This window comes from Acinonyx jubatus, chromosome A1 (assembly GCF_027475565.1).
Source record: "Acinonyx jubatus isolate Ajub_Pintada_27869175 chromosome A1, VMU_Ajub_asm_v1.0, whole genome shotgun sequence".
Taxonomy (NCBI): domain Eukaryota; kingdom Metazoa; phylum Chordata; class Mammalia; order Carnivora; family Felidae; genus Acinonyx; species Acinonyx jubatus.
Genome location: NC_069380.1, coordinates 29,104,939 through 29,120,645, shown reverse-complemented (window position 1 = coordinate 29,120,645; position 15,707 = coordinate 29,104,939). Strand labels below are relative to the sequence as shown.

Genomic DNA, 15,707 nt, shown 5'->3' with positions numbered 1-15,707 from the left:
AACTATGACACCATGACCTGAGCTGAAACCAAGAGTTGGACGCTCAACCAACTAAGCCATCCAGGCGCCTCTGACTTTTGTGTTCCTATTACACCACCATAAACCCTGCAAGTACTTCCAAGGCAGCAGCTGTTCAACCTAAATGTGAGGACGTTTCAGCAAGGAAAAGAAAAAAAAAATAACCACCCTGACCATACTAAAACATACCAAATCAACTTGACTCATACATTAAATGAGCCCAATAATTTTCATGGCTACAAACCTCTACATTTATTTCATCAAACCAAAATGTATTACTTCAGTTACTAAAGGAAAAAGTATTTGCATCAAATTGCTTAAGATATAACTAAAAGAAAGATCAGTCTGAGTCCTGTCTCAAATATGCATAGCAAAATTATAATTAAGTAAAAACACGAAGGAGAAAAACTTTGTACTTACCACCTCAGATTGTGATCCTATTAAAAACATAAAAACATCTCCGGTTAACAATACACTTATAGACAAAGTTATATACATAATTTCTATGGTGCAAACATACTGACTGATTGCATAAATCAATTTACCATACATCCCAAATAAAACAAAGTGGTTTAATTTTGCATTCTGGAGTCACTTTAGACTTCTTAGTAATTTCTTACCAGTAATATAATGATACAAATCTATCTAAATCATCCTTTCAATATAACAGTACCTTGGAAATCCCTATCTGAGGGAACTAGTTAAATTTATGATGTATAAAGTTATAAAGTTACAAATAAATTTGTTTAAATCCAAAAATGTCAAACATTTACTTCTTTGTAAACTGAAAGACCTTTAGAAACCTACATGCTTACCATCCTGAGCTTCTTGACACCTTTTAATCCAGACAGTGAAATCAGGATCTGCACCTAGAAAAAAACAGAGTGTAACATCACTCATCTGCACCATCTAACATATTCATTCAACAAATACTTACTGAATATCTACTATGTTCCAAGCAGTGCTTTAGGCACTCGGGGATTCAGCAGTAAATTAGACAGAAACCCTTGTCGTACCACAGTTTATAGCAAGCGTAAAATTACAGCTACAAATATACTAATAGGTTTAACATCTAGACATTCATCCTGAAGAATTAAAAAAAAAAAAATTGCTTTTAACCAGTCAACCTTACTGGTTCCCAGATACACAGAATCTCTATTTCCCCTCACCCTCTTCTGTTAAAGGAGCTTTCTCTAGCACAATGAAATCAGATCTGAATTAGAGTCCCTACACACCATCATTTAGTGTGGAGTGGAAGCCTAGTAACAGACAGCTGGACTGGGATCTAAAGGCCTCTCCTGACCCAGGTTTGTTCTCCAAAGCAGCTACCTACCTATCCTGTCTACTGTTCTCTCAGTGGCCTGCTTGTTACCATGCCATTCTTACCAAGGGCAAAAAACACCTCTGGGGCGCCTGCGTGGCTCAGTTAAGCGGCCAACCTCTGTTCAGGTCATGATCTCACAGTTCATGGGTTTGAGGCCCGCGTTGGGCTCTGTGCTGACAGCTCAGAGCTTGGAGCCTGCTTCAGATTTGGTGTCTCCCTCTCTCTCTCTCTCAAAAATGAATAAACATTTAAAAAAATTTTTTTAAACACCACTTCTGTACTTTGTGTAGTTGTCGTATCTCCAGATTCCATGGGAGCCAACAGACGACAGATGGTGAACTATACACTTAAAAGACAGCAATGCAAACATGTATGTAAGCAAATTATTACAAGACTTAGAACAATGATGATATCTAAACAGTACAGAGTCTAATGAAATATAATGTTTAAAATTATTAAAAGTATTCTAAATAAAAGTTTACACACTCAATCTAATTACAAGCAAGATTATTTTGAAAAATAAAAATTTCTTAAAATGGGGTGCCTGAGTGGCTCAGTTGGTTAAGCATCCAATATGGGCTCAGGTCATGATCTCACGGTTTGTGGGTTCAAGCTGTGCATTGGGCTCTGTGCTGACAGCTCAGAGACTGGAGCCTGCTTTGGATTCTGTGTCTGCCTCTCTGCCTCTCCCCCACTTATGTTCATTTTCTTTCTCTCTCTCAAAATTAAACATCAAAAAAATTGTTTTAATTTCTTAATATGAAATTTCCTAATACATTAATTTATAAGTGAAATTCAACTACACAAGCCTTAACTAATACCTACATACATATACATACATATTCATTTTAGTGGACGAAACAATTACATCAAAATCTTTGATTTAAATAACCTATTATTCAAATTAATCAGTAAATAAAAACCAAGCTTTCTACCATACCGAAGGAAAAAAAAAAGTAATATTCTGAGTTATAAATTTTTTACCTTGTCTAATAAGGGAACCCTAACAATTTAACATAAATTTTCCCTAAAATTAAAAAGAGCAAATCTGTTTTTAAATTAAATATCCTCAACAGCAATTTTACCAAAAACCAGACACCTTCATTTGAGGCAGACTGAAGTAATTCTAAGATAAAAGTCCATGGCAAGAAGGTATTAAAAAAGAAAAATTTTAGATGGGGAACTTTCTATTGCTCTAAAAAAAGAAATAAGGAATAGGGCTTTGAAGTCTAGAAAGGGGAATGATTCATGTCTCTTCAGGGTTTTCATATATGTATCATACAAGAAAACTGGACTCTAGAATTTGCTAGGAGTGGTGGTACGCTGGCTTGCTAAGCGAGTAACCTAATGGTTCACATACCACCACTCTTTCCTAATTTGTAGGTTCCGATTGCAAAATTGGGCGCGCTGTCCTCTCCCGAGCAGGTATACAGAAGAAAAGCAATTAATCAAAACAATACAACAGTAAATTTTTAGAAATATAAAAACACAGTCATGCAATACTTTAAAGTAGAGATTCACAACCTCAGCACTACTGATATTTTGGATGAGATACTTCTCTCTGTTCTGGGAAATAATCCTGTACAACATAGAATGTTTACCAGTATCCCTGGCCTCTACTCACTAGATGTCAATAGCACATCCCCCATCCATCAGTCATGGTCATCAAAAATCTCTTCAGACATTATCAAATGTTCCCAAGGGAGTAAAATCATCCCTAGTTAGGAACCACTGCTCTAGAGAACTGTGAAAAGACTCTATCATTAGAGGAAGATAAAATGACAGTACACAGTACACAATAAGAATTCTGTAGTCTACGATTATCTATGAGATTACTTACAACTTTTGTCTGCCAGTATTTTGCAGACTTTTCTGGTTTTTTGGCTCTTTCAATTTCTATACATGTGCAGAGATATCCATACTACTAATTTTCACATACTTCTCTGAAGCTGACGTTAAAAACTCACAGTACTTTCAAACCTCCAAGTTTCTTCCTATCACAATTTACCCAAACTGACACTACACTTCCTTATAAAAATTTCTGCTGTAAAACTTCCCATCTCAGCTACCTGAATAATAACTTAAACTGAATAGACTTCTGAAAAAAGAGCAAATGAAACTTTCACTTGTCTATCAGAAAAATATAAAGCCAGGCTAAGTAAAGGGAGCACACTGAGTCTTTATATACAGTTTTTAACTTCTAATGGCAAAGTTTACCTGTGATTTAAATGCTAAAGAAAGGACAATTTAACCAATTTTAAGTAAACTCAAATTCTGCAAACAACAGGAAATGTCAGTAAGAAAAGAAAAAAAGATGTTGGGTTTCTACAATGAACTTGAGATGAATCTGAGATTACACTAACAAAATTGAGCTGTGGTATTTAAAATACAGAAATAGTGGGTTAGTTTATTAACATACAATTCCAATACTTACTATCTAATTTCTGTCCTCCTACAAAAGTTTCTAGAGCAGCAGCAAAGTTTTTTTCATGGTATTCACATATCCTGCATGAGCATATTAAAAACAAATACCACACACACGTGAGATCATGAAAAAAGGCTTTCTTTCTAATTAAATATCTTAGCATGCTCTACTGGTAAAAGAAATATTTTAAGTATATGTTAATAAGCCAAGAAGTTTTCTAATATACTGTAACATTAAATATATCTCCCATTAAAACCCTATTTTGGAACTCATTTCAGAAGGAATTTCTTGATTTTAATTATGTACACTTGCTCATTCCAAAATATAGTTACACTAAGAAATTAAAGAAGTTTCTTAAGAATAAAGTTACACTTAACAGAAACAAGCTGGGATATGAAGTACACAGATACAGCGCTTTCACAGCATTAAATGTAGCCTGTCTAGCTTGGTTGAGAAATATATTCTCTAGTCACTTAAATATAGTAAATCCCAAACAATGAACAAAAAGGGATATGAAATCCATCAGTTTCATCTATACCTTGCAATTACTCCAATCATTGCTATTTTAAAAAACACTAGTTATATATCTCCTATCACATACTAACTAGTTATGGAAGTATAAAATTATATTTAAAATTAAATCCTATTTCAGCTGTAAAATGTATTAATAAAATGTATCAATACAGAATTTACTATTTACATAAAACTTAAAATTAATTCATTCAACAAACTAAACACCTACTATCTATAGTCCAGATTCAATAAGAAGAGTGGTTATTGCATACCCTTTTCTCAGCACAGCAATGGAATTATTTGGATTAAGTTCAAGAGATTTCCTTGCATCAGCAACAGCATCTATATACAAAAAAAATAAAAAAATTTTTAAAAAATGGGGTTTTTAGTCAGTTATTTGTGGATCTTAACAAGTTACATACGGAACTTGAATCAGCCTTAGATTTTTAAGTTTCCAAGTTTGAAAATGGACAAATGCTTCTAAATTAGGAAAAACTAATCCAAGATATAATTCAAAAAACTTTACCCTCATACCTTATGAGCCTAATATTTAGCTTCCTTTTTGAAGCTATTCAGTCAATGAATAAAGCTCTGTGATAAAGTTCATCTAATTTTCTCATTAACATCATTTATGTAATTTGTCTCAAGGTATTTAATTTTTCCCTACCCAGATTCTCTATCCAGAATAAAGTTACACAATACAGAAAGGTATTCTTTTTTATAAAAATTGCAAATAAGAACATTTCATTTAAATACTCTGTGAAATAGTAAATGTAATGCTATTTTTTGTTAGCATATAAAATAACTACAAATGAAATCCATATAAATTGTCCACCCACTGAAGGAAGAAAAGACACCCAGAACATCTGTTTGGGTGTTGCTCAACAAGTTTGTCATGTTTCAGCTACTTTACACCCTGTATGAAAGACCAATTTAAAAATCCTCAAAGATAATCTCTACTGTGTATGATTCACTGTATCTTTGGCAAAATTTACAACTTAAGAAAAAATACAGTCAGTAAGAAAAGTTACCACAGTAATTCCCAAGAAGAATGTAACAATAAGCTCTTTGACAATAATATTCTGCATCATCTGGTTTCTGTTCCAAAGCCTTAGTCAGCTCCTAAAATATAAACATGTTGACTGTTAGTACATGTTTTTTTAAAAGCAACTGAATTCTAATTAAACATGATTTTTAATCAAATAACCTATTATCATAAGCTATTTGGAGAAAAGATAACAGGGAATTACAATAAGTCTGGAACTTTTCTTTGCAAGAGAGTCGGTATCTCCCCTTCTCCGCTCTCCCCCACCAAAACCTACAATCTAATGTAGTATCTTAGCACAATTCCTGGCCTACAGTAGAAACTCAATAAATGGTAATTATTATCACCTCATTTATTCTGAAGAATTTAGATGATATACATTGACCATCACAGATTTTCTCCTCCTAATTTGGAAAAGACTCAAAGATCATGTAGAAGTTGACATGCCTAGAAAATGCAAAGCTGTCCAATAAAAACAAAGAAACAAACACAAAACCTAGAAGTTACATCTAGAGCTCAGGGAAGTTAACAGAATCAGTAAAGACACAATCAAGCTTATCTGGCCCTCTCCTATCCTGTCAATGGCAGGCAACCCTAAGAAATTACAGCATTCTGTTTAAAACCCAGATACAATATCTCATAGAAAGCTACTATCAATTGATCAAGATTTAACATCAGATTAAAAGTCTGCCACCCTGGGCAGTCAAAAAAGTATGTTAAGTGGTAGCTGAAACGATGCAAGAAGACACAACACGATCACAATCGGCCAACGACAAATATAGGCCAATAGGAATGCTTTCATTCTCTACCCAGTGCTCACACATCCTAGGGATTTGGTAGTTTTCTTAAAAGGTAAAATCATTTCAAAAGCCGCACATCATTAATTTTGCTTTAACCCAGTAGTGTGGTTCTCACAAAGCAATGTATACTATACATGGTAATCATTTACCCAAAATCCAACACACCTAAGATCCACACCATTTTTTACTATCTTCACCTCTACCATCCTGATTCAAGCAATAATGAAAATCAAGATCTGGTTTACATCAATAGGCATAAAATGCTCCAATGTCTTTCGCTGACTCAGGACAAAGGCCCAAGTTCGTCCAGTGACCTGCAAGGCCCTCCCTGATACTACCCTCTGCTAGCTTTTCAACCTCCTCTCTTACTACTCTTCCCCTTGTTCGTCTACCCTAAGCAAATTGGCCTCCTTGCTGTTCTTCAAACACCTTAGGACTCTGCACCTGCTGCTTCTCTCACTGGAAAGCTCTTTCCCCCAGACATGCACAGAAGAATTCCTTTACTTTCTAGTTAGTGATGAGGCTATGCCAGAGACAGGATTCAAATCCAGTCTGCCTGACTCCAAATATGGTTTTAAACACTGCCTCTTGGTAATGTTGTTCCAAGTATCTTTCACACACCAATGACATTTTATTAATGTGTTTTCCTAACACTTTAAAATTCCTAAGTTAAATGATACCATCTTGCACTAAACTTTCAACAATTTTGAAAAGAGCTAATAGCTTCTTACCTATCTACTCAAATATATCTTCAAACCAAATTTCTAGCCTCTCCTAAGCAAGAAAACAGGTACATTTCAGGTCAAAAAAGCTACTATAAATTATATTAATATCTGGATCATCTAATTGTTTTATTTTTAACGTTTATTTAAGAGTGCGACAGAGGGGGGAGAGGCAGAGAGATAAGGAGAGAGAGAATCCCAAGCAGGCTCCAGGCTGTCAGTGCAGAGCCCGACACAGGGCTTGATCTCACAAACCATGAGATCATGACCTAAGCCGAAATCAAGAGTCAGACGCTTAACTGACTGAGCCACGCAGGCACCCCGGGATTATTAACTTAGAAAGCATTTTTAAACATATGTTACATAACAAATCCAGGCCAGACACTGGGGGTACAAAGATAATTAAAATTAAAATGGAGTCAAGTAAAAACTTCTGAATTTCAAAGAACCAACTTGCAAATAACCTTTAAAAGCACAAACTAACTGGTTAAGGAGAAACAGTTACGTGATTCAGTTAAATAAAACAACTTACTTGTTAGGCTGTTATTTTTGAAAAGTTACCAAGGGACAGAGCACAAACTGAACATTATGACACAAATTTAAATCATAAACTACAATAACCAATTTACTTTGAATAAGCAATACACAGTATAATAAAACCAGAAAAAGTGAAGTTAAAACAATAATTTGTGGTTGTATGAACTACAACGGACTTGTGGCATGTTTTGAGAGTTCTACTGTTTCTGTGACAACAGTTGTTCACTGCTGGAGTACAAAGGGACTGAAGAAAGGTATCTCAGAAGGCAAGGACTTCAGTGCCAACATTTGAATCATAGTGGCAAAAGGCCATTATGTAATGCAGACCAATGGGAAACATACTGTGAACATGTCCAAAGATATATACTTCCATAAAATGGGTTACGCTATGATCAAGCAATTTATAGTTCTAAAAATAAAGAGTCTCAGTGAACTCTAAAGTATAATTACACTGAAATCTTTACCAAGATAATGACAAAGGAAATACCCTGATAATCCAGAAAAAATAAGGGAAAAAAACCTCCTTTTTAAGGCATTAAAATTGTTTAAAATTTGGACCTGAGAAAATGAATTTCTAAATCTTTCCAGTTTTAGGCTTTGTAAAAATGCTACTCAACAAGGTAACTTGTTGTTAAGGTTAAAAGCTAAAGCAGACTGCTCAGAGGGACCTAACTGCTGAAGGTATGTAGCTCTAGGTATCTCAATTTGACTCCATTTCCCTTTTTCTTCTAGCCACGCTAATCCCCAATCACAGATAATAAACAAGAGTGTCAACCCTTCTTCTTTCCTAAACTATCTAGCACTGGTGAAAACAAAAACCACACAACCATGCACAACTGGTAACATTGCACATTTATGCTAACCAGCTACACTCTCAACAAAGCTATCAATGGTCAGTATCTTTAAAGTCAGCTACCAAACCTTTAATTATATTATACATCCCTAGACCTACCTCCTCCTCCAGAGGATGACCTTGATGCCTTGAACCCAGAGACTTACCACTTCTCAACTATATAACCTTGAGCAAGTTAATCTCTTTGGCCTCAGCTTCCTTGTGAGTAAAATGCAAATACCCACCTCAACTGTTCCAAGAATTATGGGGGGGGGGGGGGGGGAGGGTGCCTGGTGGCTCAGTTAAGCATCTGACTTCGGCTCAGGTCATGATCTCATGGCTCGTGGGTTCGAGCACCGCATTGGGCTCTGTGCTGACAGCTCAGAGCCTGGAGCCTGCTTCAGATTCTGTGTCTCCCTCTCTCTCTGCCCCTCACCTGCTCACGCTTTGTCTCTCTTAAAAATGAATAAACGTTTAAAAAAAAAAAGATGCACAAAACCCCTGCCACCTTAAAGTTTACAATGGGGCCCACTTTAGATAGGATGGTCTAGGAAAAAAAGCTGAGATGACATTTCAGCTGAAATCTCAATAGGTCTTATCTAGTCCCACTTCACAGGAAACCTGATCCAGAGTGACAAGAGGAATTTTCCTGAGGTTATGGATTTATTATGAAACCAGGATTTTGGATCCAAGCACTCTAATTCCAGAGCCTTTGCTTTTTTCTTTCATTTTTTTTTTTTTAATTAAACTTTACCCCCAGTGTGGAGCTCAAACTCATGACCTGAAGATCAAGAGTCACATGTTCTAACAACTAAGCCAGCCAGGCACCCCCAAAGCCCGTGCTCTTAACTGTTTATACTGGTTCTCAAAAGATCTCATAATCCATACATATGTTTTCTCTCCCTAGTGAGCTGAGACATCCTGTTCAAGTGTTTGACTACCCTAGTTAGTCTCTGCTATGTTCTCAGTGTACTTCATACACCACTCCATTAGAATATTTACCTTATATTTTACTAATCTGTTGATTTGTCTCTGTCTCCACTAGAATGCAAACTTCCTCAATGCAGTCTTTTCATCTTTAGATACCTGACTCCCAGCACAAAATTCACCAGTAATGTATATTGTATACTGAATGAATGAAAAAGGTGAATCAGCTTGATACATTTCCCCTTTAATCCTAATTGGATAGTCTTATATAAAAATATAACATTTTAAGGGCTCCAGGGTGGCTCAGTTGAACATCGAGCTCTTAATCTCAACTCAAGTCATGATCTTGCAGTTTGTGAAATCAAGCCCCACATAGGGTTCTGTGCTGACAGCTTGGAGCCTGGGGATTCTACCTCTCCCTCTGCCTCTGCCCCTCCCCCACTGGCTCCTGCAGTCTCTCTCAAAATAAACGTAAAAAAAAAAAAAAAAAAGTTAACATTTTATTGATATAACATCAAGTGTCCTGATCCTGAATTTCAAAATGACTAGTTGACTCTTGAACAATGAGGTGTGTTAGGGGCACTGACCCTCACACAGTCAAAAATCCAATCTAACTTTTAACTCTCCAAAAACTTAATCCATAGATTTCTATTGACCAGAAGCCTGACTAATAACATGAACAGTCAACTGACACATATCCTGAATGTTGTATGTATTATATACTATATTCCTACAATAAAGCTAGAGGAAAAAAATTAAGAAAATCACAAGGGAAAAGCATTTACAGAAAGGTATGTGCTGGGACACATCCATGTATAAGTGGGCCAATGCAAACCCATGTTGTTCAGGGGTCAACGGTACTGCTAAACCAGCCCTTGAGAAAGTCTAGAGAGAAACAGCCTCTCATCAAGGTTTCAGGCTTACTTATCATTACCAATTACTTAGTAACTAACATTTACCTGTTCATCTTTATGAGAAGGTCTTCTCAAGCTTTAAAAAGAACACTTCCTCTTAAAACAACTGGTTCTCCCCACTCCCAGTTTCTGACTCAGGTAGGTGGGGTGGGTCCTGAGAATGTGCATTTCTAGCAAGTTCCCAGGTAATGCTACTACAGGTGGTCTGGGGAGGATACTTTTGAGAATTACTTTCTACAACACTAGACTCAGTGTGGAAATTTGTGTCCTGAGGGCCCCATTCTGCCTCTAATTGGCTATATACATCTTTGTGACAGATCATTTGGATTTCTTTGGGTCTGTTTTCTTCTGTAAAATGGAAGGGTAAGTACTAGACCACATGAAGTGTAAGAACTTTGAGTCCATCTGAGGTGGGGCCCGAGCATTTGCATTTCTAATAAATTCCCAGGTGACGCTGATGCTTCTGGTTCAAAAGCCACAGTTTAAGAACCAAGGTACTAAAGCTAACCACATGCCTATTCTATGCAATTTCGTTCTTAGGTATATACCCCCCAAAACAAAGTGCACGTGTTCACCAAGGTACACGTACAAGGAAATTCACAGTGGCTTTACTCATACTAGCTAATAACTGGAAATAACCTAAACATCTACTGTTAGTATAAACTGTTTTTGTTTTTTTTTTTTTTTGAGAGCACACATGTGCGTGAGTGGGGGAAAGCCAGAGGGAGAGGGAGAGGGAGAAAGACTCTTAAGCAGGCTCCATGCTGAGCCCGGAGCCGGAGGTGGGACTCAATCCCATGACCCTGGGATCATGACCTGAATCAACCGAGCCACCCACGTGCCCCTGTGCTGTATTTTTAAACAATGAAATACTACACAGCAGTGAAAAAAATAACTACTTCACACAATATGGACATATCTCACATGTTTAAAGCAAGACACAGTACCAAACTCAACTGGGTAACTAGTCTATTATTCCGTTTATAGGAAGTACAAGAGAAAGCAAAACTAATGGTGACAGAGCTCAAAATGGGAGTTTTCCTGGTGGGTAAGGGGAATTATTGGCTGGGAAGAAGGATGAGGGAGCTCTCAGGATGGAAGTGGTCCCCATCTTGATCTGGGGGGTATACGCATGTGTAAAACTACAACTTCAGTAGCTGCAGACTTACGATGTTATACACACAACCTCAAAAAAATGTTCTTAAATAAAACAAAGGAGATGAGAAGTGACAACGAAATTCATTGCAACAATATCCTTTAAAAGCAACCCATATAAGCTAGATTTCCAATGAAGGCAGTGGGGCTAAGACGACCACAACAAATGTAGCTTCTGAAATTAACAGTTGTCTAGATGACCTACTGAATTATGGAGAAAAATGCTCAGTGCCTCCTGTAACATTATTCTAATCCTGATCCCAGAAGCTTCTCTGGGAAACAGAGCACAACAGATGAACCAACCATTTTATCCGAGGGCCTTCATATCTAGACCCAAAAAAACACACCCCAACTTAAAAGGTTCTAAAGGACCTGGCCCCTGGCTTCCTCCTGGCGCCATCACTCACTCCTCTTTCATCCCCCTCTAGTGAAATGGGCCTTTTTTGCTGCTCCTTGAGTCGGACAGCCTCATGACTTTGCATTGGCTCTTTTCCTACCTGGAATGCTCTTTCCCCAGAGCTTCAAGTCACCCTCTCTCAGGTCTCTGTTCAAACATCACCTCTTCAGACAGGCTCTACTACACATGTGGCAAATTTCGTTTAGCAGTCCTAGCTAGAAAAAAAACATCTCTTGCCTCAAACTGCTAACCTTACCTGTATTAGATATAACAACTAGACAAGGTTTGGTTTCCTCTTTCCCTCCTACTTCAAACCAAGAAAGCCCTCGCTGTATTTTGCGACCAACTGCATCATGTATCCCTCGCTTGGGCCCTCTTTATTATTTTTAATTATTACTTAAATCTTGCTCTTTTGACTTTTCTTTCTACCTTTATAGTCTTCCACTTCACACAAATACAAAGTGTCCTGTAAATACAAATGCAAGACATAATACAAGACTTTAATCCATAGCAATCAGTGTCTTGTACAAAGCAACTCCAAAAAAAAGTTCTGATATATGAGTGGATAATGAACAGTGACAGGACATCTGGAAATATTCAGGAACACGGTAAAAGGTTTTGTTCCAGCAGTCTGCACTTTTTAGCACAGCACCTGGTATGTACGGATGGCAAGAATTATCATCAAGTGGAAAACCGAATTAACAAATATAATCAAGCCTAGATTTCACTTTTTCTCCTACTCACAAATGCCATTAAAAAAAAACAAAACAAAACTGTTTCCAGGCCAACTATGAAGGTTAACTACACCCCCAAGAAATAAAGAAGGCATTCGTAAGCAGCTACGAGGATGCAGTAACGCTCTACAACTGGGAGGGGACATGAACAAGGGTCTGGAGTAACTGGAGCACTGTGGAACCGAGGACAGACGGACACTGTCAGGATTAAGGATGATACACAACATCAACAGTAACCCCGATCCCAGGAAGGCAGTGCCGAGAAAAGGCGGGGTCCGCTGGAACCCGTGGGGGCCGCGCTCTCCCAAGAAGAGTGGAGGAAGCGGAGACTGATTCTCTCACCTCTAACGCCGCCTGGGGGTCCTCGTCGATCAGAGAATCTGAAAAGCTCCGGAAAAACCTGCCAGCGAAAACAACGACATGCTCACTAAGGAGAGGGTGAGGGGGAGGGGGAGATAAAAAAATAATTAGCGAAAAGAATAAAAACACGCACTTCTGGGCTGTTGCAGGTTCTGCTGCAGCTGCCGCCATCCCTAATAATCGCTGTTGCTGTTAGAGCTGCTACCACCGAGGTTACGAGCTGCGCCGCCGCCCAAGGGGGGAAACTTCTGGAGAAACACAAACTGAGCTTCCGTCCTAAGTAGCCAACGAGCAGCCACGCAGCGTGCGGCGGGGGAGGGGAAACGAAAAGTGAGCGCAGGGCGGGCTGGGACCGTGGAGGACTGAGTCTCGCGGCCGGCCGCGTCCCGTGACCAACACTCCCAGTCCCCGCCCTTCGCAGTCATGGTTACGGACGCGTGGGCTATTCACGTCTCCGCACTCCAACAGAGCCTTCGGGGGTAGTAGTTCAAAAGCATTTTTGTACCATACTGTTATTCCCCAGGAGCGTGTGACGCTTGGGAAAGTTTTGCACGTCTATTAATAATAAGCCACATCGGGCTCCATTTTCACCACAGCTATAATTCTTATCATGGCTCCCCGAGGCAGCCGAGGCTTTCATGACCTGTGACGTCATTCTGCACTACGTGTCTTTTCCGGGAGCGTAGTTCCGGCCTGTGCGTAGTTCCTGTGATTTATGCGCTGGGAATCCTAACGGACAAGGACTTGCCGGAAATCGTCCTGCCCTTGCAGATACTAGACTGAAGGATGCACTTTGGTTCCGGTTCGCGTGTACTATTCCATTACCCAGGACTCCACAGCCGCAGGCTTTTTTCCTAGTTGGCTTCCCCGAGTGAGAAGAAAACTTGTTACATCTAAAGGCACCACGGGGAGGAAGGTGGCCTAATATTGTGTCAGTACTGTTTTACTTTTCCAATCTAGTCAGGTCCTGTCCTCTCTCACCGCCCTTTGACACACGAAGATCTGATGGAAGCTTCTAGCAAGCTCCATGGACTAGGGGTGGAGAAAGGAGGAGGAAGTGGGAGCGAGCTGCCCAGTCAGTAGACATTAAACAAGTAAATGAACTTGAGTGTCTACTACATCCAAAATCTAAACTAAGCCCTGGGATTCAAAGATGTTAATATCCTTTCCAGAAATTTAAACTCATTGTTTTAAATGCTAACGTGAATGGGAATAGCCATAATAGCAAGGACAGGCACTCAGCCCAAAAAAAGGTATAAGGATGGCTTTCTCAAAGGTGTGATACCCGAGCCCCAGCCTCAAAAGCTAAATTAGAATTAGGACAGACAAGAACATGTGTTAGAAAAACGATGATATGAACTCTAAAATTGGTAGAGCCAAAATTCAAGTCAGGTGAAATGCCAGGTCATAAACAGCTAGATGTGGTCTTCTGAGGAGCTTGGATGTGATGCTCTTAACGATGCTAACCCATTACAGGATTTCTAACTTAAACAGGCCTTAACAGTCACATTTGCATTTTTAAAAGTATGTTATTGTCTCTGTGCTATGGAAGAATGGTTAAAGGGAAAAGAACAGTTGTTGGCCACAACTGCTGTGTTTCAAGCCAAAGTGACCCTCTTACATAGGTCAGTAATTGTAGGGATGGACAGAAAGGTAAGAGCAGAAATATGTGAGGTAAAACTGGCTGGGTTTGCTAATCTTTTAGGATCAGTGCTTTTTGTGTCATATTAATAAGGCTTCACCTACTCCAAGGGCATGAGGCTATTCTGTGTTCTCTTCTAGATGCTTTATTAATTTAGGTTTGACATCCAGGACTATGATTTATCTCGTTAATTTCTGAGGAAGGTATGAGCCTGAGATCAAAGCTCTTTTCCCCCAATATGGATATCTGAGTGACCCAGCCCTACTTACTGAAAATGCTGTCATTTATTATTTTGCCTATTAAATTCTTTTTTTAATGTTTTATTTATATATTTTGAGAGATAGAGAGCACGTGCACACGTGGGGAAGGGGCATAAGGGGGGGGGGGGGAGGGAGAGAGAATCCCAGGCAGTTTCCATGCTGTCTGTGCACAGCCTGATGCGGGCTCGATCCTGTGAATTGTGAGATCATGACCTGAGCAGAAATCCAGAGTTGAACACTCAGTTACCATCCAAGTGCCCCCACCCCCACCCCACTAAATTCTTAAGGTACTTTTGTTGTCAAGTAGAAGACCATGTGTATGTGGGTCTATGTGTCCAACCTTGTACCAGTACCACACTATCATAATTAATGTAGCTTTATAATGGATCTTGAGGTCCTAGAACTGTTCAAGTTTGCCTTGGCTATTCCAAATCCTCTGTGTTGCCATTATTTTATACATTTTATACAATTTATTTCCACTTAGTTACAAATTTTAGAATGAGCTTGTCAACTTAAAAAAAAAAAAAGCCTGCTGGGATTTTAATTGGACTTGCATTGGATCTGTAGATCTGTTTGGAGAAAACGGACTTCTTAATATTGAGACATAAGTATCATTCATACACCCTCCATTTGTTTAAGTACTCTTTAATTTCCCTCAGCAGTTTTGTAAATTTCAGTGTAGACGTATCACATATCTTTCATTAGATTTATACTTGGGTATTCGGCTTTAAAACAAAACTTTTATTAATTTATTTTGAGAGAGAGAGAGAGACGGGGTGGGGGAAGAGTGAGCAAGGGAGAGGCAGAGAGGGAGAGAGAGAATTCCAGGTGGGCTCCACGCTGTCAGCACAGAGCCCTGCGTAGAGCTCAAGAACTGTGAGATCATAACCTGAGCCAAAATCAAGAGTCAGACACTTAACCAACTGAGCCACCCAGGCCCTCCAGTTATTTGGTTTTTTTAATGCTATTTTAAATGACATTTTAAAAGTTTTATATTTAGGGATGACTGGGTGGCTCAGTCGGTTAAGCATCCAACTTCAGCTCAGGTCAAGATCTTGCGATCCATGAATTCAAGCCCTGCATCTGGCTCTGTGCTGACAGC

General features: G+C 38.7%; 1 protein-coding gene across 1 annotated transcript in view; it reads right to left on the bottom strand.

The window, feature by feature from the left end:
- SUGT1 (SGT1 homolog, MIS12 kinetochore complex assembly cochaperone) overlaps nt 1-13,275 on the bottom strand; it is a 54,017-nt gene extending 40,742 nt beyond the window's left edge. The window contains exons 1-7 of the mRNA XM_015085418.3: nt 12,837-13,275; nt 12,686-12,743; nt 5,312-5,402; nt 4,553-4,622; nt 3,777-3,847; nt 834-887; nt 439-455 (exon numbers count right to left, since the gene is read on the bottom strand). Coding sequence (XP_014940904.1) covers nt 439-455; nt 834-887; nt 3,777-3,847; nt 4,553-4,622; nt 5,312-5,402; nt 12,686-12,743; nt 12,837-12,874 — 399 coding nt within the window. The 5' untranslated portion in view covers nt 12,875-13,275. The remainder of the gene's footprint in view (nt 1-438; nt 456-833; nt 888-3,776; nt 3,848-4,552; nt 4,623-5,311; nt 5,403-12,685; nt 12,744-12,836) is intronic.
- Between the last annotated feature and the right edge of the window lie 2,432 nt (nt 13,276-15,707).